This window comes from Diorhabda sublineata, chromosome 1 (genome assembly GCF_026230105.1).
Source record: "Diorhabda sublineata isolate icDioSubl1.1 chromosome 1, icDioSubl1.1, whole genome shotgun sequence".
NCBI classification, from domain to species: domain Eukaryota; kingdom Metazoa; phylum Arthropoda; class Insecta; order Coleoptera; family Chrysomelidae; genus Diorhabda; species Diorhabda sublineata.
The window spans coordinates 13256736-13284396 of record NC_079474.1 but is presented as its reverse complement, the minus strand read 5'-3'; the positions used below and the strand labels follow the sequence as shown (position 1 = coordinate 13284396).

Sequence of the window (27661 nt, the reverse complement as noted above, 5' to 3'; positions counted from 1 at the left end):
GCCGGTAGTCTAAGGGTGAATTTCAGTAGAAATACATCAGTTCAGTTAAATAACTACCGCTGCGCAGAAGGGTGCAAATAAAAACCGTGTTCATTACTGTGTATATGTATTTATTCAAATATCACATTTTCCACGTGTTTCTTTATAAAATGACAATTACCCTGTAACGAGAACGGATTTATTATGTATCAAAGTACGTTACAATTTTTGACCAGCCATCGAGAAAAGATGTTGAAAAGTATAAACAACAATCAAAATTCTTTTTCGATGGAAAACCTCTTGTCCAACGGTAAATTATCTCCTGAGAATTTAGAAACTAGTAAAGATTCAGAAGAATTCAAAAATTCCCACCAAAACAAAATCGAGGATGACGACGACAGATTATCGCCTATATCTTCGGGTAGTTTACAAGCTGAAAAAAATGACGTTTTCTTGAGGTTTAATAGTTGTTTGAGAAATAGGTTATGTTCGAACTGTGGAAGATTAGACTGTAATTTTATTCAATGTAGATTAAGTGAAGGTGTTAAAGATTCTAAACCGGTATTGAAGTTTAGTGTAAGTGCCATTTTGGGTGATGATAAAACGCAACAAAGAAATAGTAATAACAATAATGGTGAGTATTCTACGAGCTATTGTTAAATAGTACATTATTCACTAGTGTCTAATGGAAGTTATTATTCACGAGGCGGAGTTTACTGCCTCGATTGCTAGCGAGTGAATAATAACTCATTATACGCGAACTACTAAATATTTTTGTTGGAGAATTTTGTTATATTATTATTTTATTTTTACAAATATTCACCAAATTTATTAAACATAGTACATAGTTATCGAAAATTATAATAATCGTATAAGAAATTTGATTAGGAAACTTCAGCAGCTCCTCTAATTTTTGGTGAAGGAAAATGAAAGGAACTTTCATTTTCTATGTCAATTTTTAGTTGATTTTTAAACCTAATTTTACATAAAATATCAAAATACAGAAATTTTGACAGTTGAAGCTATTTCGATTTATAACTTATTTCACAAACCATGATACGTTAAGAAACAGATATACGTCAAACACATTAATGTTACTGACAGCTCAGAGTTAATGTTCCGTGCCTTCAAAATGGAGGTTCCGGTTTCGAATCTTGTTTCGGAAAATTTACTTTTTTTCAATTTTTTTTGTGTGCAGAACTAAATTGAGAATATGTAGAAGTGTTTTACACGATAAAATTATGAAAACCGATTTTTATTGACAGCTAAATGAAGAAAGCATCTGAAAATATTGATTAATGATTCATTAATAAGGATTGAAATTGTGACCTTCCATACTCTAGTCTATTTTTATGTACGAGTAAGTAATAAAACTTACTAATCTGAAATATAGTCCGGTCATTTTAAATATTAATAAAATATAATGTCAATATTTTCAAAAATTCCTTGACTTTTCCGGCAATGAATAAATTAGGCAACTTCACAAGTTCCTATAATTTCTGATGGTGCTAAAGAAAAGGAACTTTCATTTTTAGTTGGATGTCAAACATAATTTTAGATAAAATATCAAAACACAGAAATGTTGACAGTTGAGGCTATTTCAATTTAAACTTATTTCACAAACCATGATACGTTAAGAAACAGATATATGTCAAACACATTAATGTTACTGACAGCTCAGAGTTAATGTTCCGTACCTTCAAAATGGAGGTCCCGGTTTCGAATATGGAAAATTTACTTTTTAAATTTTAATATCAAATATTGATGAAGAATAATCTGAATATTTCCTAAAATTCTCAAAAATGTTCCTAAGCTAAAACAAGTTTTCGCTCTGTTATTAGTCTTTTATAACTATAAGCTGTACAAACATTAGAAAAAGGTTTAGACTGGTCGTGTGTATTGAAGATTACATAGCTGCATCATAAGATTTTTTCCAATAACTATCTATTTGACAATAAAAGCTAGAAATTTTGATTCCAAAAATATCTTCTTGAAAAATTCCATCGAAAATACAGTTTAGCTTGCAACTTGCAACTTGCCAGCTACAGTGTGCAATTTATTGTAAATTCTAGTGAGATTATGGAAAATCTGGAGAAATCTGTAAAGGCCTAAAAATCGATCTTTCAACAGTTAATGAAAAAACATTAATATATAATTGTTTCAAATTATTTAGAGATAAACATTTATGTAAAATGTTAAAACCACAGTGAAATTTGCACTACGCCTATGCTTGGTATTGGGAAATCAACGATTTGCATAGTTATTAAAGAAGAGGAAACAAAAATTTCATACAGAAAATCATTTGAAAGAAAGAAAGTGCATTTTTCTTAAGAAAATAATTTCAGACAGTAGACTAAGGACGAGATGATAAGTACTACCCTAAACTGAGCTGAAAGAATTTTAGAAAGTATGTTTTAATAGTATTAAGACCTCGTCCCCGACATGAAGCCGGCCCTGTCCGGTTATAATGAAGTTCTAAGATTTGGCCAAGTGACGTCCCATTTTATTTTTTCATATAATAGAGTATAGATCACTCGCATAATGTCAGATTCTACAATATGTACTAAATTTATATCAAACACTCTATATAATCTGCGTATTTTGAAATAGTTTAGTGTACAACAAGTATTGAAAATGAAAGTTTTCACACGAGTTTGCAAATTTGAGCCAACGAGTGTGATATCGAATTTTCAACACGTGTTGATCACAGAAAACCCAGCGGTACTCATTTCTTCTACTTCTTCTTCTACTCATCTCTCAACTTAAAGAAATTGCTATAATTTTCTCAAATTCGATCTGTCACTTGTCAAGGGTTCAAAAGTCAAATTTAAAATGACATTTAGTGAAGCACAAAATAAATGCTGTTGTGTGGAAATGTAGATATCGGGAATCATCGACTTGTGTGCAAAATAAAAATACACAGCCAACGGCCAATCAGATTTGCCTAATTTTCACACAACTATGTCGTTCGTTCGTTTCAGTGTTGACAGTTCTATAATTTTTTCAATCTCTGTCACTTGTCAACGGTTCAAATGTCAAATGTAAAATGACATTTAGTGTAGCACAAAATAAATGCTGTTGTGTGGAAATGTAGATATCGGTAATCATCGACCTGTGTACGAGATGAAAATACACAGCCGTCGGCTAATCAGATTTGCCTAATTTTCACACAACTATGTCGTTCGTTCGTTTCAGTGTTGACAGTTCTATAATTTTTTCAATCTCTGTCACTTGTCAACGGTTCAAATGTAAAATGACATTTAGTGAAGCATAAAATAAATGCTGTTGTATGGAAATATAGATATCGGTAATCATCGACTTGTATGCAAAATAAAAATACACAGCCAACGGCCAATCACATTTCCCAAACTTTTCAAATTGGTATACGGTTCGTTCGTTCACTTGTCAACGGTTCAAAAGTCAACTTTAAAATGTCATTCGGCAAAGCACAAAATGAATGTTATTGTGTGGAAATGTAGATATCGGTAATCATCGACCTGTGTGCAAAATAAAAATACACAGCCGACGGCCAATCAGATTTCCTAAACTTTTCAAATTGGTATACGGTTCGTTCCTTTCCGTGTTGACAGTTGTATAATTTTTCCAATCTCTGTCACTTGTCAACGGTTCAAATGTCAAATTTAAAATATCATTCGGCAAAGCACAAAATGAATGCTGTTGTGTGGAAATGTAGATATCGGTAATCATCGACCTGTGTGCAAAATAAAAATACACAGCCGTGATCCAATCAAATTTCCCAAATTTTCAAATTGATATACCGTTTGTTCGTTTCCGTGTTGACAGTTGTATAATTTTTTCAATCTCTGTCACTTGTCAACGGTTCAAAAGTCAAATTTAAAATGACATTTGGTAAAACACAAAATAAATGCTGTTGTGTGGAAATGTAGATATCGGTAATCATCGACGTGTGTGCAAAATGAATAAATACAGCCGTCGGCCAATCAGATTTCCCAAATTTTTCAATCGGGTCACATTTTATGATATTGAACATTTAGAGATGAACACGTCAAATAAAAAATGACAGAAACAAAAAATAAATATTATATAAACTACCACTTATTATTTTAAATGATCAAAAACTTAAATAGAAGAGAGTTTCTCTTCCTTTATTCCAAAACACCTTATCAAAACATCCCATTATGTATCTATCTATTCACAATGTTCAACAAACCATTGTATTGCGGGTTCACAATGTTTTTTTTTTCGTGTTAATCCCTCGTATATTTACAGTAAGGATTTAAGAAACGCACCAACAAAAGGGCATTTTTATTAGCTTCATAGATACATTGTGTTTTCATAAGTCCCTTTGCGACTGTTCTTTTCAACGCAATAAATTCAACAATATCATTCAATAATACATAACATGATCGTTGTTTTTTTAATGCCTTCGGTGATTTTTTTTTCTTATATCCCGCGATAAAAAAAAGGAAAAATGGGCGTACATATTAAAAATAAATGTATTTCGGGGATTTGTCATGGGCGTGTGAATATTATTGGTTGGTTAATGCCCGTTGAAACGTATCAGAGACGGGCTAGGACATGGGTTCCCAAACTTTTTTGTTTCATACACCATTTTCAAAATGCTTCTGAATCCGGTGGAGCTACATCACTACCAATTACCACATCTCGAAAAAATGATTAGATCGAGTTTCAACGACGAATTAATAGTTTTCTAAAAAAAAAGTTGGAATTGATTGCTTGATATTTAAAAATAAAATCCATTGAACAAATTTTCAATTAAGCGTTAATTGATTGTGCCGTTTCAACAAACGGATTTATGATCGATTGTGGTATTTCTATTGACAGAATATCTGATTTCAAAATCATCAAGCAACCAAATCTTGAACATAAGAGGATAGTCCCAGAGCTACCTGGTCTGACCTATAGATGACGGTAGTTGCCAGCCCCCCTCGGACTATTTTCTATTCCCAGACTTGAAAAAATGATTCGGTGGTCAAAGATTTTCCAACGATGTAGACGTGATGTGTTACTTAATGGCCATTTTGAAGAGCTTGACGATTCCTATTATAAAAAGGATATCGAACTTATTGAACATCGCTGGTAAAAGGTGTATGGATCTTGAAGGAGATTACGCTGAAAAATAAATATATTTTTTTCTTCTGAGACGATTCTCGTATTTCTGAATATCTTCATCGAGGTATTCTACCTGCGACGAGTTTGAAAACAAGTAATAATCGCTGAGAAATCCCTTGGAGTGTCCCATGGACCCATGTCGTTCCATTTGGATCCCTTTGGTAATCACGGGGTTAGTAAGTTACCACGATTTGTTTTCAACATGATTCTTTGAGGATTCAGGTTGAAAACCTATATTTACATTAATGCATCTAAACGTTCTTGATTTTAGGTCTCTTCTGTTTTTTTTTTTAAAAGAAAGATAAATTTTGACGTTTAGAAACAATTGAAACGAAATTGCAGATCAACACTTCAAAGAAATCTCTTCAGGAATCATAGTCCAGCTTGCGAATGATATCAAATGTGTTTTCAAAAACCTCATCTAAAAACCTTCACTCCTGTATATACCTAAACAAATATCATGGAAGATTTAAGGAATAAAAATCAGATCATGTTTTAAATTTGATCCACACTTAGCCCATAGATGATTTACTAGACTTCAGATCATAATTTTCGAAAAGCCTTCGCGAACAAAGACAATTTTTATATATCCATATTTTTAACTAAGGTACGCTTGTTAATATCGGTTATTTGATGTTTTGTTTTACAATTTTTCCCTACTCCTACCATAGATACTCTAAGAAAAACCCCAAAGAACCTCTGGCTACGGCTAAGTTACAATAAAGACGGCTACGTTTCACTATAAATAGTTTCAACTTCAGAAATCTTTACTATTATCGGTGTTTTCGATTTTGGACGTTTTTTTGTAACTTGGTGAAACTTACAATACCAGTTTGCAAAAGAAATGTCTCTCACTCGTGCGAATTGTTTGTTTCAATTCAAATATTTGCACTTTATGAAACAATACACTATGATTACACGCATTTTTTTTAACTGAATCAGTATCGAGTCAGCTCGCTTTCCAAAAGCTCCCACAACGACTTTTGCATAATGAACAGTTGCCTCAGACCTACGAGTGAACCACAACCAATCTAGATCAAGTTTGTCCACACTAACTGAAAGAGACAGATCAATAATCAAAGTTCCAGAACTACTTAAAACTTACATATACATAAAAAAGGTGAAATTAAAATTAGCCGCGCATGCCTAATCTCTAAGAGCAGCGTAGAAGCGTCTAAGCTTTCGAAATCTATTCGCTTCCCTGTCCTGAGAAAGAGTGACTCCTAAATAAATAGTATGGGGTGTCGTAACATAATGTGGAAGGTAGAAGAAGAACCCATTCGGAAGAAAATGGATTAGAAGACGTAGATTAATGTAGTGGCCAGCTAGGTAACCAGATCTTACTTTTCTTGTCTTTGTCGCATAGTGAACAGGAGGACAAAGTTTGAACAATTACTGTAAGAAATAATTTTTAAAAAATGAACACGAGACAATATTTACAAGTCTGTTTTTCACAATACTCTAAATCTTGTAATCCAATGAAAGTCACGTTCGAGATAAGAAAATTAAGACGATGGCGACGTCACAAAAACCTTTTCGAGAAAACTTTTCACCATCAATAAACAACAAGGCTAAATTGTCCGCTCGACGGAAATGCTCGTCCGAGTTACGAGGGGGTTGATTCCGGCGTGCGTCAGCTGCGGCGGCACTTATCTACTGCTTAAACTGTAACGGTCTCTAAGTCGAAACGCCCTAAGGGTTCAAATCCCGCCGCTCTCGACTAAATCTTTTCCTCTGGCGGCGGCTTTTCGGCTTCGGCCTGTCGAAAAAACCTGCCGCCGCATTTCGCACGTATTAATTCAAACGCGCCATTCCGAATGCTAAATTCGGGAATAAATTGACTTGCATCCGTACGGAATTTTATTTTATTCTATTCAGATGCCGACGACGACGGTGTCGAGGTATCGTATAAATCAGGGAATGTGTTAGGGAAATTTTCTCATTCTCCGCGGGATTGTTTTTAAAAACGTTTTAACTGCAAACTGCCCATTGATATTTCACCGATTAATTGTTATTGACTTTGTGTTTTCAACACGTACAGCTAAACAGACCAATTCACTGATAATCTTTTATGCTATGAAAGAATATTTCGTATATAAAGAGACCTCTTGACATGATGGAAAATAGAACGTAAGATAAATAAGACATCCTTGGCATGAGACGTAAGATCAACAGATCAGAAACTCATTTCTCCATGGAATTGCACCAAACCCATAATGTTGCGAGATCTTGTAACAAACAATCAGCTGGCGCATTCTTTTCATCATTAATGCTTTTTCCATTGCATTGCACGTTGTCTTGAATCATGTCAAGCTAGTAAGACATTCTAATAACTCACGGACTAAAATAAACTACATAAATCTATTTATTTTCAATTTTTTTACTAAACATTTCTCATCCCATTCAAAAAACCCCAAAGTTGACAAAAGGGCCAAGCCTGAGCCAGTCCTGGGAAGCCTAGGTTCGGCGTACCTGTTTTGCCAATGCGTGGGCCAGGCTACCTAACCCAGCTTCGGTCATACCAATGATTACCAAGCTTGGGCCAAGCCTGGATATCCCAGCCTTGGCCATTCGTTGAAAATCCAGACTTGGGCCAAGGTTGGGCCAATCCTGGTTAACCCAAGATTCGGCTGTTTGGTCACATCCGGCGTGTCTCGAGTTTTTCGCCCAACACCCCGTCGGCAGCCATACTTTTTTTTATTATGGATCTGGTCAATTCGATCTTTAGTTTATTCAATGTGTGTGTTTCTTATCACATCACATTTTTTATTATTTATTACTACTAAAAGTAACCACGTCTGATGCGTATCTTCGAGTTCAAAGATGACGTGCTTTGAATAGAGAAAAAAAAAACTAACTCAAATGTGAACGGACAAAGATTGAATAATTTAAGTGAGTACATCAGCTCTGTGAGTGAGTTTAACGATAGTGGTGTTGGAATTGTGCAATTTATAAGCGTTTGTTAATCAAAATTTGGAGATTTGGAATTGTGAATATTTTTATTTAACTAATTATTTGATATTATCATGTTGTTAATTACTGTAAGAGTAAGATTAAATATGAAAATTTATGTTTGTTTACTATTAAAATCAAAAAAATCATATTGAATCAAAAATTAATAAAGATAAAGAAGAAAAAGTGACGAATATGTCTTGGTATTTCTGTCCTGGCAGTTAAGGTTGGCTCAGTCCTGGCATTTAAGCATGACCAGCCTTGGAGACCAAGCCTAGCCCGTCGTTATCACTCTAGAGTTTTACCAAGACTGGGCCAAGCCTGGCTTACAAGCTTGGCTCAGAGTTCTACATAGTTGGGCCAAGCCTGGGCCAAGCTTGTACCCTTGGAATTTTCCTCTATGAGATGTCAGGCGTGGAAATGAGAAAAAATCACATAAGACCAAGTCAAACTACTAAAAAGAGATTCATCATCATATTGAAAGAACCAATTTACAGTCTACTACAAACAGCATTATTTTGATAACTACTTTGAGCTGACGACAAAATTTATTATGAAAATATCAAATTTGACATATTCACATCAGTGTTGCCATATCTCAGCAATTAAGTAGCAGCCCTCGTAATTATATCAGCTTGACTATTTACCAGTAATGATCAGATTTTTCAAAGCACGTTTCGAGATTTTAGGATTTGGAGACGTAGAGAACGTTGTAAGAGATCAAACAACTAAAGCCTTAAGAATAGCAGCATGTTTGAACGAAACCTCACGGCGAGATATTGGAATAGAAGCCAAATCGAGAATATATAAGACCCATAATGACTTACACCGCAGAGACACGGCCAGAAACAGCGAAAACCAAAAGAATGATGGAAACAGCAGATATAAAAGTGCTACGCAGTATAGCCGGGAAAACCGTACTGGAACAAGGACAAGGAAAGAAGTGAGAACATCAGAAGATTGTGCAAAATAGATGACGTCAACGAATGGGTTCTATCAAGAAAGAAAGAATGGAATGAACACACAACAGACTGGTCAAGATGGCGCGAGATAAATTCGCATTGGGCCGAAGGAGTACCGGCAGACCCAGAAAAAGGTGGAGCAACAACCTTGAAGAAGGATTGGAGGCAAGGATAACGAAGATAAAACAAGCGACTACGCCTCCTTGTAAGGGTTGATACAACGATGCCTTCTTGCAAGCCAATAGAATGTGGAGTGCTACAAGGCTCGATACTAGGCTCTATGTTGTTTGTTCTGTTTATAAACAACATTGTCTATGTAGACATCAGTGTTACCAGTTTCTCTTGTAGCAACCCTGGTATCACCGCACTTCATAGGACATTCTACAATCAAAATTTTATCATATAAAAATACATTGCAACCACCATTTAGGTCGTTAAGTCTGTAAAATTCTCAAGGCTTGTTGTGGACAATTCCTTGAAATGGTAGCTGCAGATTGTCGCCTTAATTAAGTTCCTCCTGTTTTGCGCTGAGATTTATTTTCCAAAGAACTGAACTTATCCACCACTTTAACAGTTTATTATGCTCTTATTGAGTCGCATCTCGGATGTGCCCTTCTCAATTTGAGAGAATCTTCAAACTACAAAAGAGATCTGTTGGATATTTTCGAACTAAGGGCTGATTGCAGAGATTTTAAATGATTGAAAATTCTGACTGTTTCTTTTTTCATTGAATCCGTTTGTCTAATTCCACGTTCAGAATTAGTTGAGGGCTCAATATTTTACAATGCAAAAAAAATGCACAATCACTTGCCAATTGAAATCGAATCGATATAATCTTTTCCCGCATTTGGCAATAATTTGAGGGCAAACTTACTGGACAGTACCTTCTACTTTGTTAACGATTTCTATTTTAATAATTATATTCAGTTCCATGCATGCTGCATATTATTTTGCTACTCATTATTATTTTCTTCTGTATATTGAAATGTTATTTTATTTGTTTAATCTTTATTTAATTATGTTTATGTTTGCTTTTCAGTTTTTACAAGCTTTTGTCTACTTTCTTCAATAATCTAAAATAATTCTTGGTTGACATATCATTATGAGCCACATATTTAGTGAATTTCTTTCTTTGAATCCCTTTGCCTAATTGGTAAGCATGCTTCTCCAATTTTTTAACGATCGTTGCATGGCTATGCACTTAGGAACTATAGAAAAAAATATACCTACACGTTCAGAATAATTCAGATAAAGGCTCAATATTTTACAATACAAAAAAATGCACAATCACTTGCCAATTGAAATCAAATTGTAACATATTCTTCCTGATTCCAATATATTCCTGATATATTTACTGGAAATTGCCTTCTACTTCCGTATATTGAAATTTTATTGTATTTGTATCTTTATTTAGTTATTTTTAAGTTAGTTTTTTAGTTGTTACAAGCTTTTGTGTACAAATTTTAACAGTTTTTTGACGATTTAACGTCTTTCTATTTACAATGTCCTAATTTACAAAAATTTCTTCTATCGACACAACAAAATAACGCATTTGTCATATACTGATTTTTTGACAACCCTGTAGTAGTTTTACATTGATCATATTGTGTTTCTCTTTTCATAACACAAGACATTTATCTAGCAAATAAATCATCAACAGTAGAATTTGGGAAAATATTCGTACAGTTGAAGCAACTTGAAACGTCACTGTAACTATGGTAACGGTCTTGGGAAGGGCGCGTACACTTGACGAAGGTGTTGAAGTGTGTGACATCATTTGCTCCTCCGGTGCAGCCGACGGTTCAACTTGGCACTTTCCCGACGGGCGTCCCAACGCCACCCTGTTGCAGACAACTTAATAATATTACGTTAGAACAATGTAAACATAATTATTTATCTCTGATTTTACGTGATTTAAATTTGTGTTTGTCAAATAATAATTCAGTAGAAATTAGGATTTCAGAAGTTTAATCCATTAATACAGGGTCTTTCACGACGAACTGAATCGTTATGCATATGGGAAAGTATTGGGACTAGTGCTAAAATAATTTCAGTTTTTTGAAACTTCCGGGTATTTTCAAACTTCGTTATTTTTAACGGAATGTTATGGTTTCTGTTAAAGTTTTGGAATCTACGCAAAATTTCGATATAACTTTATATAAGGCATAGTATGCCTAAAGTCCACCATATTTTAATTATTTCACATTTTCGAAATTTTTGGATACATGCCGCCCTCCACTAAAAAAATTATATTTCCAAGTTTAAGTGAGTCAGGTCTAATATTTTTGGGATTTTGAAAAATAACACTTATAACTTTCGAAATCTGTGAAAAACTTGACAAAAATTTATATAGGGTGTCCAGAAAATGGTGCCGAATTTCGCTGTCTAAAAACTTCGAAAATTTAATTTATTCAAAACCCTCATTTTTCTCTTTACCATTTAATTAAATTAAGGGATTAGTTAGTTAGTAAATTCATATATCTCAAATTAATTAGAAACTTGATCTTGGGAACAACCATTTCGAACATTTACTTTAGTTTAATTTTTAGTGCTTTTAAATTTTTTAATTAACTAAAGTATTTTAATTTTTGATACGTTAACTTTTGTTATTCGATATTGGTTGACAATTCAAAACCTTTCAACCATTCAAGTTTCTACAAAAACCGTTAATATATGAATATTTAGATAGCGAAATTCGGCACCATTTTCTGAACACCCTATATTTTCTTGTTTGATTAGCTGAAAGTGTTATTTGTCCAAATCCCAAAAATATTTAAACCTGACTCACTTAAACTGGGAAATATTTTTTTAGTGGAGGGCTGCATGTGTCCAAAAATTTCGAAAATGTGCATTCCGTTTAAAATAACGAAATTTGAGTATAACCGGAAGTTTCAGAAAACTGAAATTATTTTAGTTGAAACGAGCATTTCGGAAAACCCATGCAAGCAAATTTTTATAACACTAGTCCTAGTACTTTCCCATATACATATCGAATCAGTCATGAAAGACCCTGTACATAAAGTTTGTTATAGTACTTAATTCTGTTACTATGATAAATAAAGGACAATTGTGATCAAATTAAGGATTGACTTAAAAGAAAACCACGCATCTATTTAAATTTATTAACTTTATGTCCCAAAAGCACCTGGCCCAACAAAGAAAACAAAAAAATTTTCGAAAAAAATATATTTATGTCGTCGACATCGCCTCTTCATTGTTGGAAAATCTTTTTTTCAAGGTTGGAAACAGAAAATAATCCACCAGGGCTAAATCTGGCGAATAGAGTGCATGAAGTAGCCATTCAAACTTTAATTCATTAATTTTGGCTTGTGCAATATTGGATGTGTGAGCTGGTGCATTTTCTTTATGAAACAACACTTTCTTCTTAACCAAACGCGGCCATTTTTGCTGGATTTCTTCGCCAAAACGCTGCAATAAGATCGCATAACACTCGCTGTTGAAAGATTCTTCATTTTCTCAAAAAAGTCAATGAAAATTATTCCACGCGCACCTCAAAAAACCGACGCTTGCAAATGGAATGGTCTTTGTCTTCTTTGGAGCTGGTTCACCCTTTTCAGTCCATTGTTTTGATTGTTCTTTTGTGTCCGGTGTAAAGTGATGGACCCACGTTACGAAGCGACATAAAAATTTGACTTTATTTCTGTCAAACATAGTCAAACACTCGATGGAAACATCTTCACGACGCTGTTTTCGTTTCATTGTGAGCAAACGCTTTTTCATGTCATCTTCAGTTAAATTACGATGTACCGCACTTTTTGAAATGCCTACTATGTCCCCTAGCTCGCCCCCTTTTAGTCGACGATCATCCAGTAGATTTTCTTCGACATTTAAGGAGTCGTCACCTCATTTGGTCGACCTCTGCGTTACTGGTCTTTGCAGATCGTACGGTCTCGTCTAAACTTTGCTACCCAATATTTTACTGTTGATATCGAAGGAGCAATCTCATCCAGAGTGAATTCTATCACATAATGATGACTAATTTTTTCCATGTTTACAAATTTATGATTGCCAAACAAATAATAAACAACGTGGCGTCTTCAAACTTGAAACATATGCTGTATGGCATAGTACTTTCTAATACGGTGAAATTTCTCAAACTACGACCATCTTTAGGTCAGACCAGGTACTTCTGGAACCATCTTCGTACACTAGAGGTTCAGCGACAAAAAAATACATAGTCAGACATCCTGTAATCGCTGTAACCCCATTCTTCCCTCTTGAACTGATTGACATTTTTTAGGGGGCAGTTCGTAACACGGTTAGCCCTTATTGTGCCAATCGCATAGTAGCCCAACTCTCGCAGATATCAACGAGGCGAAAAAATTGTCAAAGTATATTTTTATGTCACTTGGAGCTGTCTTTCTAGACACAGCTTCACCCATTGTACAAACTACAAGCCGCCATGTAACCAGTACTGGCACATATACTAAGCTGGAATTTCTGGAACCGTTGGTGATGTTCATGGTGAACACACTGTTTACACTACCACTACACCAACACTCACAATTACACTGTATAACGCGCGTTTCGATAACCAAGTTATCGTCTTCAGAGACCGAAGATAAACAGTTTACCTTTAGTCGCGCGCGCGTGTTTTCAGTGTGTCACATATAGCCCAATTTTTGTAGCCAAATCTTGTGGGTTTTCCCTTGATACATTGTTTGGCGTAATGCTTTCCATGGTACGGAATCATGCTTTTATCGTTTTTGAAATAATTCGCCCAAACTGTCTAGCAGCAGACGCAACTTATACAGCCTTTAAAAAGAAGCTGATAAATCCGTATTACCATTCAAATATAAATTTCGAAGTTCCGCTTCAAATCTATCACATCTTAAACTTCCTGCAAGAATTTTCAGCAACCAAAATCACATAAATAAATAAATATTTTTGTCCCGCGTAGAGGTTTGTTTGGTCTACATTTATTTCACTAAATCTTTGTGGAAAAAGAACCTGGAATATTCTAGGAAATCCTGATTTTCTTCAGACTTTGATTGTGTGTTGTAGTCTTTGTATGAAGATAATTGTCATTTTCTTCTTAATCTGTGACTTTTTAAGCGGCCGCAAAGTTTTGGTATTTGACGATTGGATTCCTGAAGATATTGAGGGCAGATGATCATCTCTAATTGCTTAAAAAACGTAGTAGTTCAGATCTAATCACGTCGTGGTTCAACATAAATAAAGCTTCATTAACATCCTCTCATTCCAAAGCAACACCATCGAGCCCAATACGCATGATTTATCTTGAATTATAAACAACATTATTTTCTTTATTTCTTTCCATCGCTAACACCTCCTAGAGTTTTCCAAACATCAATATTTCTTGTAAACAATAAATACGCACGTGAATGTCGAATCAAAATAAAAAATTCTCGTAATTCAAATGACAATTGACAAGTGTGTGCTTTGTGTCGATGATGTTCTTCAATTTAACAAAAAATTTTCGTTTGTCGGCAGATAATTTAGTGCACGTTACGACAACAGCGGCGCCGACGGGTCCACCTAGTTTATTAGGCCTCTCGACCTACCTCAACAATCATTCAACTTCGATAGCTAAACCTGTTGCGAGTAGACCACCGCATTTTAATCCTCACCTATTACTAGCAGCGCACTGTAGGCCGCAACCTTATTTAACAGGTAAGTCAATTTATATCGTGAATAATTTTCGAAAGAGATGCTTTTCTACATTCATATTTCGCCGTAAATAATATCTAAATTAGTAAAGTAATGCACCAAATTTATAAAACGTATTACTTTATATTTTTCTGATAGTCTTTCCGATTTTGGAACTGTGTACTAGCAATTGGAGTTCTTTCAATATGTGCTTCGTTAAATTAAATCACAGGATATCAGTTCACGTGAACGTGCGGTCCACTCAACTAATCCTCTTCTCCCTATCCATTCTCCAAAATGAACATTCGCGAGTTCGCGATGTTCGCGAGTGTTGGATCGTTATTCATTTGCCCACGAAAATCTCCGAGCGTTTTCAGATCAATTTGGCCCGTCACGTGACCATCAAAAATGTACAGACCCACGAAACATCCCAGGCAAGTTTGATTCTTCTTCAATTGTAGACGTGAGGATTCTGGTCGTTCCAGTACACTCAGTTATGCTGATTAACCGTACCGTTCAGCTTGAAGGCTGCAGATACAATTGTATGAAGCAAGGATATGCTTCGTTTTAATCTTTTTTCGATTTATTGCGCCTTTAATAAATGTTTATCTCTTATAAGAGTTCAAATTTCTTTGGTAGCTAGAAGAAATTAGTTAATATAATTAAAGAAATCACAAATCCATGTGTCAAACTCTGGCCCAGCACAGTCACTATGTGCCCAGGGATTACACATTTCCGGGAAAAGTATCTAACAAAGCATACACGCTGCATCGGCAGGAGTTTCTCTTCCTATTGGGGCGTCTGGTTCATTATCTGAATTAGCTTGGATATCTTCTGGACCTTCACTTTATTCAGTGTCCCTGGTCTTGGTTTTTTTTTTTACTTTATTTTCCAATTTTCTTCTTATTTGTTTCAATGAGATCATTTTTATAAGATGACGAAGTTATAACCGAGGACAGAGCAGCTTTTCTACTTCTACAAGATGCCTTTCTACTTTTTTTGCGCACGAGGTTTATGTCTTAAGGAGATACTAGAACTAGAGTGCTGCTATCAATTCCGTAAGATCAAGATTTGCTGTCTTATATTGGTTCAATGACCAGTTTCAGAAATAGATTCTTCTATGTGAGTATCAGGTCTCAGTGGAAGCTCATTTTTTGACTCAGACCTATATTTAAGACCCTTTGCCATTCAACCTGGATACGATTCGGACCAATAGTGCGTATTATAGCAATTTATTATACCATTACTATAAAATGCAGTCTCATCTGTTCATTAAATTCATGGAAGTATTTCAGAATCGTCGTGTATCAAATTTAACAACAGCCAGTTGTAATAATCCAATCTAACATCAAAATAACAACGCCATCTAGTATAAAAAACGGGTTAAAAAGAACGGGACTTACAAGCATTTTCTCATAACAAAGTTCTCACTCTCCCCCACGTCTTATTTTAAGAGATACATTAAAAATTGTTGAATAAAAAATGCGTCAAATTTGTTGAAGAATTTGACTTTTGTATAAAAAGTGCCACTGAATTGGGTAAATTCTAAAAAATTTCGCTTTTTTAAATTTTATATTAAATTAAATATAATCCATTCCGGATATATGGCCGACGATCTTTCTTAGCTGCTCACCCGGTATAATATATTCTCTGATAAATAATTATGCATCTCAATGTGTATTGATGGACATAATATCTTCCAAACAACAACAAATTTATAAAAAATGGTTTAAACAGAACACTTACAAGCATTTTCTCATAACAAAGTTCCCACTCTCCCCCACGTCTTATTTTAAGAGATACATTAAAAGTTGTTCAATAAAAAATGCGCCGAATTTATTTAGGAATTTGATCATTGTTTAAAAAGTGCCACTGAATTGGGCAAATTCTAAAAAAATTCCCTTTTTTAAATTTAATTTTAAATTAAATATAATCCATTCCGGATATATGGCCGACGATCTTTCTTAGCTGCTCACCCGGTATAATATATTCTCTGATAAATAATTATGCATCTCAATGTGTATTGCTGGACATAATATCTTCCAAACAACAACAAATTTATAAAAAATGGGCTAAATAGAACGGGACTTATAAGCATGTTCTCATAACAAAGTTCCCACTCTCCCCCACGTCTTATTTTAAGAGATAGATTAAAAGTTGTTCAATAAAAAATGCGTCAAATTTATTGAAGAATTTGATTATTGTATAAAAAGTGCCACTGAATTGGGCAAATTCTAAAAAAATTCTCTTTTTTAAATTTAATTTTAAATTAAATATAATCCATTCCGGATATATGGCCGACGATCTTTCTTAGTTGCTCACCCGGTATAATATGTTCTCTGATAAATAATTATGCATATCAATGTGTATTGCTGGACATAATATCTTCCAAACAACAACAAATTTATAAAAAATGGTTTAAACAGAACACTTACAAGCATTTTCTCATAACAAAGTTCCCACTCTCCCCCACGTCTTATTTTAAGAGATAGATTAAAAGTTGTTCAATAAAAAATGCGCCGAATTTATTGAAGAATTTGATTATTGTATAAAAAGTGCCACTGAATTGGGCAAATTCTAAAAAAATTCTCTTTTTTAAATTTAATTTTAAATTAAATATAATCCATTCCGGATATATGGCCGACGATCTTTCTTAGTTGCTCACCCGGTATAATATGTTCTCTGATAAATAATTATGCATATCAATGTGTATTGCTGGACATAATATCTTCCAAACAACAACAAATTTATAAAAAATGGTTTAAACAGAACACTTACAAGCATTTTCTCATAACAAAGTTCCCACTCTCCCCCACGTCTTATTTTAAGAGATATATTAAAAGTTGTTCAATAAAAAATGCGTCAAATTTGTTGAAGAATTTGATTATTGTATAAAAAGTGCCACTGAATTGGGCAAATTCTAAAAAAATTCTCTTTTTTAAATTTAATTTTAAATTAAATATAATCCATTCCGGATATATGGCCGACGATCTTTCTTAGTTGCTCACCCGGTATAATATGTTCTCTGATAAATAATTATGCATATCAATGTGTATTGCTGGACATAATATCTTCCAAACAACAACAAATTTATAAAAAATGGTTTAAACAGAACACTTACAAGCATTTTCTCATAACAAAGTTCCCACTCTCCCCCACGTCTTATTTTAAGAGATAGATTAAAAGTTGTTCAATAAAAAATGCGTCAAATTTGTTGAAGAATTTGATTATTGCATAAAAAGTGCCACTGAATTGGATGAATTCTAAAAAAATTCCCTTTTTTAAATTTAATTTTAAATTAAATATAATCCATTCCGGATATATGGCCGACGATCTTTCTTAGTTGCTCACCCGGTATAATATGTTCTCTGATAAATAATTATGCATATCAATGTGTATTGCTGGACATATCTTCCAAACAACAACAAATTTATAAAAAATGGTTTAAACAGAACACTTACAAGCATTTTCTCATAACAAAGTTCCCACTCTCCCCCACGTCTTATTTTAAGAGATAGATTAAAAGTTGTTGAATAAAAAATGCGTCAAATTTGTTGAAGAATTTGATTATTGCATAAAAAGTGCCACTGAATTGGATGAATTCTAAAAAAATTCCCTTTTTTAAATTTAATTTTAAATTAAATATAATCCATTCCGGATATATGGCCGACGATCTTTCTTAGTTGCTCACCCGGTATAATATATTCTCTGATAAATAATTATGCATCTCAATGTGTATTGATGGACGTAATATCTTCCAAACAACAACAAATTTATAAAAAATGGTTTAAACAGAACACTTACAAGCATTTTCTCATAACAAAGTTCCCACTCTCCCCCACGTCTTATTTTAAGAGATAGATTAAAAGTTGTTCAATAAAAAATGCGCCGAATTTATTGAAGAATTTGATTATTGCATAAAAAGTGCCACTGAATTGGATGAATTCTAAAAAAATTCCCTTTTTTAAATTTAATTTTAAATTAAATATAATCCATTCCGGATATATGGCCGACGATCTTTCTTAGTTGCTCACCCGGTATAATATATTCTCTGATAAATAATTATGCATATCAATGTGTATTGCTGGACATAATATCTTCCAAACAACAACAAATTTATAAAAAATGGTTTAAACAGAACACTTACAAGCATTTTCTCATAACAAAGTTCCCACTCTCCCCCACGTCTTATTTTAAGAGATATATTAAAAGTTGTTCAATAAAAAATGCGTCAAATTTGTTGAAGAATTTGATTATTGCATAAAAAGTGCCACTGAATTGGATGAATTCTAAAAAAATTCCCTTTTTTAAATTTAATTTTAAATTAAATATAATCCATTCCGGATATATGGCCGACGATCTTTCTTAGTTGCTCACCCGGTATAATATGTTCTCTGATAAATAATTATGCATATCAATGTGTATTGCTGGACATAATATCTTCCAAACAACAACAAATTTATAAAAAATGGTTTAAACAGAACACTTACAAGCATTTTCTCATAACAAAGTTCCCACTCTCCCCCACGTCTTATTTTAAGAGATAGATTAAAAGTTGTTGAATAAAAAATGCGTCAAATTTGTTGAAGAATTTGATTATTGCATAAAAAGTGCCACTGAATTGGATGAATTCTAAAAAAATTCCCTTTTTTAAATTTAATTTTAAATTAAATATAATCCATTCCGGATATATGGCCGACGATCTTTCTTAGTTGCTCACCCGGTATAATATATTCTCTGATAAATAATTATGCATCTCAATGTGTATTGATGGACGTAATATCTTCCAAACAACAACAAATTTATAAAAAATGGTTTAAACAGAACACTTACAAGCATTTTCTCATAACAAAGTTCCCACTCTCCCCCACGTCTTATTTTAAGAGATAGATTAAAAGTTGTTGAATAAAAAATTTGTCAAATTTGTTGAAGAATTTGATTATTATATAAAAAGTGCCACTGATTGGGCAAATTCTAAAAAATTTCGCTTTTTTAAATTTTATGTTAAATTAAATATAATCCATTCTGTATATATGGCCGACGATCTTTCTTAGTTGCTCACCCCGTATAATATATTCTCTGATAAATAATTATGCATCTCAATGTGTATTGATGGACATAATATCTTCCAAACAAAAACAAATTTATAAAAAATGGTTTAAACAGAACACTTACAAGCATTTTCTCATAACAAAGTTCCCACTCTCCCCCACGTCTTATTTTAAGAGATAGATTAAAAGTTGTTGAATAAAAAATGCGCCGAATTTATTTAGGAATTTGATCATTGTTTAAAAAGTGCCACTGAATTGGATGAATTCTAAAAAAATTCCCTTTTTTAAATTTAATTTTAAATTAAATATAATCCATTCCGGATATATGGCCGACGGTCTTTCTTAGTTGCTCACCCTGTATAATATATTCTCTGATAAAGTATTATGCATCTCAATGTGTATTTTAAAATTTAAAACATAGAGTCAAATATGAATGTAGTAAATTAAGTCATACGAATTTTTAATGTATTGATAAAGAGCGCAAATTAAGGTAAACCACCGAACTTACGTATAATAATAAATTTTGTCGATTTATTTCAGTATCCACACCTATATCCGGTAACCATTCGGCTGTTTTTCCTTTACCCGGTTCGTTTCCATGGGCGCACAGCGGTCGGGGGAAGCCCCGAAGAGGTATGATGAGGCGTGCCGTGTTCAGCGATTTACAACGAAAAGGACTCGAGAGGCGGTTTCAAATACAAAAATATATCTCGAAACCAGACAGGAAGAAACTTGCCGAAAAGTTAGGATTAAAAGATAGTCAGGTTAGTTATGAATGAAACACACGTAATTTCGATATAAAACGATTCTTTGTGATAAGTCGACGCATATCTCCCGTGAAGAATTTTGGTTATCAACATTGCAATCTAGTAATGTGGAAGAGTTGATGATTTATTGAACCAGAGTCTTAAACATGATGTTCATGTTTGCTTGGCATATACAGATTCAAAAATCTCGGCTCTTTACTTTTTATTCCTGTTTCTCCTTAATTTTTCCATGGTTGATTCGATCGAATGCCTTTTTATAGTCTATTAAACATCGCAATTTATCTATCTGCATCTTAAAAACAAGACCTGTACTGAGTACAAAGTATGTTTAAGCCCCAAATCTTCGGGAGATATTTGGCTCTCACATTTTTGTAAATTATTTTGTGAATCACTTGCCAGCCGATTTTTGGAGTGTCCACTGCATACATCGTCCTTGGAGCTCATTTCGTAAACAACCGTTGATTCTTCTGGGGCAAAAATATTGCCTTCAATAGTAATCTGCCAAAAAAAAAATACAAGAAATTCCTTTTTGGCCATTTTTTCAAACAGATAAAAGTTACTTCACTCAAAATTTTATAATACACAAACTATTTGTAGGATAGCCGTTAAATTTATATACGTATAGATTTAATGCTAATAGCGCGCCATCTATGTGTCAGTCTACAAGGTTTTCATGACACTCATAAGCGTTTTCGTAGTGAGAATGTAGTAAAATTAAACACCGAACACCAACATTCAATATTCAAATTGACCCTCGATAGAAATTATCGTCAAGTAAAATATAAAAAATTTTGGTGTTTAATTTTGCCACAATCCCACTACGAAAACGCTGATAATCTAACGGACATTTAGAAATGTATTAAATTTAAAAAAGGAAATGATTAATCGATAATCAAGGAAATAATTCCACTCCAAACTAGAAGAAAAAACGTAAACATATACCGATAATCCGATTTTCAAGACTGAATCCAAACATTCAAACCGATACACATTTTCTGTGTGCGTGTGTGTTTGTGTGCGGTTAGGAGGGTGACTGCAAGTAAATATTCGCATCCGTAAACGTCGTGTTTTTAAATGGAGATAGAACTACCCCTTGTTAAGAGCGCTATCAAAAACATATGTTGCAGATCTAACGCAGAGGATAATATAATAGCCGAGACTTTTGACTGAGGGGAAAGAATCTATTAGGAGTCGGTTTCTCTGTTGATGTGCCATCGATCAAAAACATCGGTTGTAGTACAATGACTTATTATTTCGTTTCCGGGGCTATTTACTTATTTCTTTTTTTTTATTTTAATTAATAAAAATAAGCAGAAACACATGAAGATGAAGATGAGAAGAAAATGAGAAATTGAAAAAAAACTACATACTGTCCCTAGAAGAAGAATGAAGAATATTCAGCAAAGAATGAGATAAAGAAAACGATATAAACGGTATAAAATATGAGGAAATTCAAAAAACAAAATAGTATAAAGATGATATAGAGGAAGAACGAGGAAAATTCAGCAATAATAGAGATGAAAATAACGAGATAACCGTCGTAAATTATGAAGAAATATAAAAAACAAAAGGACTGTAAAACAAAATGAAAAAAAAACACTACAAAGAAGACGTAGATGAAGAATGAGAAATATATAATGAATGAGAGCAAAAAACACAAAATAAACGACGTAAATTATGAAGAAATTCAGAATAAAAACAGTATAAAGAGGAACTAGAGGAAGAAAGAGGAAGATTCAGCAATAATAGAGATGAAAATAACGAGATAACCGTCGTAAATTATGAAGAAATAAAAAAAACAAAAGGACTGTAAAACAAAATGAAAAAAAAAACACTACAAAGAAGACGTAGATGAAGAATGAGAAATATATAATGAATGAGAGCAAAAAAAACGAAATAAACGACGTAAATTATGAAGAAAATTAGAAAAAATACAGTTTAAAGGGTACCTAGAGGAAGCACGAGGAAAATTCAGCAATAATAGAGATGAAAATAACGAGATAACATTAGTAAATTATGAAGAAATAATAAAAAAACAAAGGGACTGTGAAACAAAATGAAAAAATAAACACTACAAAGAAGACGTAGATGAAGAATGAGAAATATATAATGAATGAGAGCAAAAAACACAAAATAAACGACGTAAATTATGAAGAAATTCAGAATAAAAACAGTATAAAGAGGAGCTAGAGGAAGAAAGAGGAAAATGCAGCAATATTAGAGATGAAAATAACGAGATAACCGTCGTAAATTATGAAGAAATAAAAAAAAACAAAAGGACTGTAAAACAAAATGAAAAAAAAACACTACAAAGAAGACGTAGATGAAGAATGAGAAATATATAATGAATGAGAGCGAAATAACGAAATAAACGACGTAGATTATGAAGAAGTTCAGAAAAAAACAGTATAAAGAGGACTTAGAGGAAGAACGAGGAAGATTCAGCAATAATAGAGATGAAAATAACGAGATAACCGTCGTAAATTATGAAGAAATGAGAAAAAAACAACGAAAATGGATAGCAAAATTTAACAAATAGTACGAAGAAGACCTACAGGATGAATGGAAGAGAATCAGCAAAAAATATGTATAAACGAAAAAAATCAATAGAAACGATTTCGAAAATGAAAAATACAGAACGAAACAACACAAAAAGGAACCTGTGGATATTTACAACATAAACCAAGAAATATTGTCAGTTATAGTGGAAGGAAAACTATAATGACGATACTAAATCATTGACTTGGAAATATATTTATGAATTTTGAATGATGTATCGTTATTTCTTGATAAAACACTTTAGAATAGTCGCGCGTGCCTAAATCTCAAGGAGTGGCTCAGCTCCGCAGCCACCTAGGCGTTCGAGAACTGCTATCTTCTCTGTCCCCAGAGAGAATGAATTTCTCTTCGATTTGAAACGTCTCGTCTAGGTGCTTGTACGTGTGTTGGTTTTCCCTAAAACGTGTACCAGGTATATCAGAGAGGATAAACTGAATTGCATGCAGTTAAAACATCAATAAATTTATAACAGAAACGGAATCCAAAAAAAGGAACTTTGAAAATTTGGCGACGTGGATATTGATACAGGAGTGAACGAAAAGCATAGGAAATAGTCAAACAAGCTGCGTTAATGGTATTCTTTGGACCGAAACCCTTCTACGTAACTAAAATTCATCACAAAACCGATCAGGTAAATAAAAGAAAACAGTCAAAACCCTGATGAGTTCATTACACACACAGACGAGCCTTTATTTTGCGTTTGTGATTTGGTGGATAAGAAAAAAGTCGAATAACGATAGATCTAGCGAATAGGGTGGCTGTGGGTGCTAAGCACGGCGTCATAACTGACAGTTTGCATTGCTGTGATAAGAATACGTAATGTCAGGGCAATTTTTGACAGTTTGACGTAGAACACACATTTTGAAGGACCGTAGGATAAATTTAAATCGCACTTGGCATTAGTATTAGTGGGGTACCTAGAGTCTATCATCCGGAGTCGGAGTGGAGGAGGAAAGAAAAAGGATCGGCGAAGTGCCATTCTTCTCCAGGATAACCGCGCCTTCATACCGCGCATCTCAGAGCTAGAACGTCCCCTCTACAATCCGGACTTATCATTCTGCGACTATTACATGTTTGGACCAATGAATTTGACTCCTACGACGAGATAGAAGAGTTTGTGTGTACATAGCTGTCCGAGGTGTCTCTTCTTGGATATCGGCATCAAAAAACTTGCGAAGACGTTGCAAAAATATGTAATTAGTGAAGGAAATTACCTAGAAAAACTGTGAATATTTTCGATAGTGAAACGAGTTTGTTTATTTACATATTGTGATGTATTGAATTCTAAGTTTTTTGGGCTAATTATAGTAAAATAATGTAAAAATTCAGATAAAAATCTCTTTGCCTTAAGAACGCGTAATTAAAGACATACACCCGAAATCAAAAAGAAAATAAATCTTGATGAAATGATTTCGTAAGATAAAGCGTTTTCCGAGGAAGTTAGCGTGGTACACAGATCAATTGTCGGGACAAACCAAAAAAAAAAAAAAGAAATATTCTACCTCGAAAATTCACAGCAACGAGTCGGACGGAAAGGTTCGAGTTTTTCGTTCTCTCACAAGGGGTGGTCGATTCATCCCTGAGAGAAGCGACGAAAGGCATTTGTAGGAAGAGAGTGGGGATTTGTCGTCGCTTATTGGTAGAGATTCTTACATAATCTTCCTCGACGGCCCGCCTAGTACGATTTATTAAGTTGAAAGGGAAGGGGACGAGGTATTTTCAACCCCAAACAGAGCTCTTAAATACTCGTTTAAATCAGTTCCTTTGAGATTAAATCTAATATAATGTCGTTTAATTATGATTGCGATAAACCTTGATTGTTTAATGGGAAAACTGTTTTTCCTCCTTTCTCTCTTTCTCACTATATAGATATATCCGGGTTTTCCGGTTAAGGAAATTCACGCCTTAACGTTTTGATATACTATACAAGGGATATCGTAAATGATTTATGCATTTCTCTTATTTAATTTCGAATATTGTTCTGTCAGATTCGTCCAGCATCTCTGTAAGTTCCTTTCGGGTGTTAAACTTCTTGAATGCACATTATTTTATTTAAGAGGGTTTCGTGTTAAAACGTTTCATTAAAAGGTTGTTTATACATTCATTGACCTAAAAAGTTACTGTTTTTAATATAATGCAGCTGCGTGTGATTTATGCATTGCACAAAGCGCCGAAAAGGAATTGAGAATGGGAAAAAAATCGATAACGATTGAAGTGTAAACACCAAACGGGGTGTGTGTGTGTGTGTGTGTGTGCTTCTAAACACACACGGCGTGTGTCTAATTATTTACAGATCAATGGGATTAAATTGAATTTTCAAAGAACGACATTTTCGATTAGAATATAGTACGAGCTTTGTTTCTAACAGTTTCAAAGAAAAAATTTGGAAATCAACTGGAGCGGAACAAGCTTTTTACATAGTTTTATTGTTCATGCAGCTAAAGGTCGGTTTATAAACTTTTACGCTCGCGCCTGGATTGGCGTTCAACATAAATTCAACAGATCACGAAGTATGAGCCTACGAGAGCGTCAGCACGGGCGCGAACTTCAGAGCTCACAAATCCATCTTAATTCCTAACGCGAACGCGAACGTAAGCGTCAGCGCAAGAATTAATAAATCCTTCTAAGTTCTTTGTGGTTTGGATGAGAACGTCATGTTGAGAAAGGTTTGTTGTGGATGGTAGAGACTGAAAGACAAAAGAAAAAGAAAGAAGAGGAAAAGAAAGTAACCACTACGTTTATACAACGAAAGAACAGTCAAGACAGTTGATTCATATAAGTAATACTCCTAAATGGACACTTGATATGGGAAAAAACGTCCCTACGTTATAGCTCCGACAATATTCATTTTCTCGCTCGTTCGAGACACTTTATCTATATTGCGCATGCTTCAAACTACTAACTGAAGCGCTCGGAGGAGAGAGAGAAAGATACACTGCTTGTTTCACTTATAGGAACAAATGGCGACTTTTGTTAATTTCATCAGTATCTAATATTTCTTCAATGTACTGCATTTTCCCAGTTTTCACTTGTTTTAGATCAGGAACATTTATAAAATTATAGAAAATATTGAGATTATTCTGTAATGATATTTGAATTGGCCGTACTTTTGATTAGAAATTAGTAAAATTTATCGATTTATTTCAGGTGAAAATTTGGTTCCAAAATCGGCGTATGAAATGGCGCAATTCCAAAGAAAGAGAACTTCTGGCCGCCGGTGGTTCCCGCGAACAAACCCTCCCCAATAAAAATAATCCACATCCGGATCTCAGCGACGCTGACGGTGACAAACCCAAACTAGACCTTAGCGATATACAAGATATTTCGCCAGCCGGTTCGCCGATTGAACCAATGAGTAACGTCGTTCATACGTCAACTGTCAACTATCAAATGTACGACGGAATGGATTACGAAAGTTCAAATGACAGCGACGAAGAGATAAACGTCACTTGATTTGTTATTAGGAAAAAACTGGAATCGAATCCATAGAAAAGATTCAATCTGATAGCTTCATTTTATGTATTATAAAATTGTTTATTTGAAAGGATGATTTACAAAAATATGTACTATAACAGTTTCACAATTTTCAAAATCAAATTTAAATGTTATCATTTCTTTTTGGACTGAACAAAATCAGAAATTTTTAGGAGAAAACGATGATTTTTCCATTTTCTACAACCAAAAAACAAAGTCACCGCCATAGTTTGAAATATTTTAAATTTTATGCTCTTTTCATATCGATAATTGTCAAAAAAAACTTCTACACTCAGCACAATCACGAGTAAATATTTTTTTGTAAATAATAATGGTAGAAATAAAAATCCCCTTAGATACTCTGTAATTATTATTGCAAATTATTGTAAATATATAATTTCGAAGATATTAATGTATAAATAAAATATTATAAATGATTTTTGTTTTAATTCATATCAAAAAACTTATTGAGTAAACCATCACATGTACGTAATCCTCGCAACCATTTATACACTTTTACCCCATTGGAACTTTCCAATTTCATACTCGTAACATCTGGAACTATTTATTTTGAACCTCCTTCACCACATAAACGATTTTATCTCTCCTCTAACAATTGAACTAGTTATTTGACCTGCTATTATTAAACGTTTTTCTAATTTTTAAATACGTTAAATAAGTTGTAATTGAAAAAAGTTAATCTTCAAATATTCATAATTTCGTATTTTTGCAAGAAAAATTACATTACAGTCTAAGATGTCCTCCATCTGTCATATGTCAACAACGTGGTCAGTAACGTATATCATCTGTTCTATGTCATCTGACACCGGCCATTTTGTGTATCCTATATTTTATACGACATTTATCATCTTATGTATCACATATTCTAATATCCAACATCGTGAGTCATCTAAACGCTTAGAAGGTGGGCAGCAAGTGCACTGTTCACTATTTTAGAATTTGACCCTAGACAAAAAGTAAAAATTTCTTCCAAATTTATCAATTATATTAGTTTATTCCTGTTATTTGTTTCATTAAGAGTATACATTCATAATGAAATATGTAACAACACTGTTTATAATAGTCAAAACCATTTGTCATATGTCATCTATTGCCAACATGTGTCATTTGTCATTTGTTCCATGAACCCATTTTGTGTATCATCACCAGC

At 33.6% G+C, this 27661-nt stretch overlaps 1 protein-coding gene across 1 annotated transcript; it reads left to right on the top strand.

Annotated features, from left to right (window-relative positions):
- The first annotated feature begins 183 nt into the window (after positions 1 to 183).
- Positions 184 to 26469, top strand: LOC130445795 (homeobox protein DBX1). Its single transcript, XM_056781677.1, has 4 exons — positions 184 to 613; positions 14484 to 14663; positions 20231 to 20454; positions 26164 to 26469. The coding sequence occupies exons 1-4, from the start codon at positions 184 to 186 to the stop codon at positions 26467 to 26469; spliced, it is 1140 nt and encodes a 379-aa protein (XP_056637655.1).
- The last annotated feature ends 1192 nt before the right edge of the window (positions 26470 to 27661 follow it).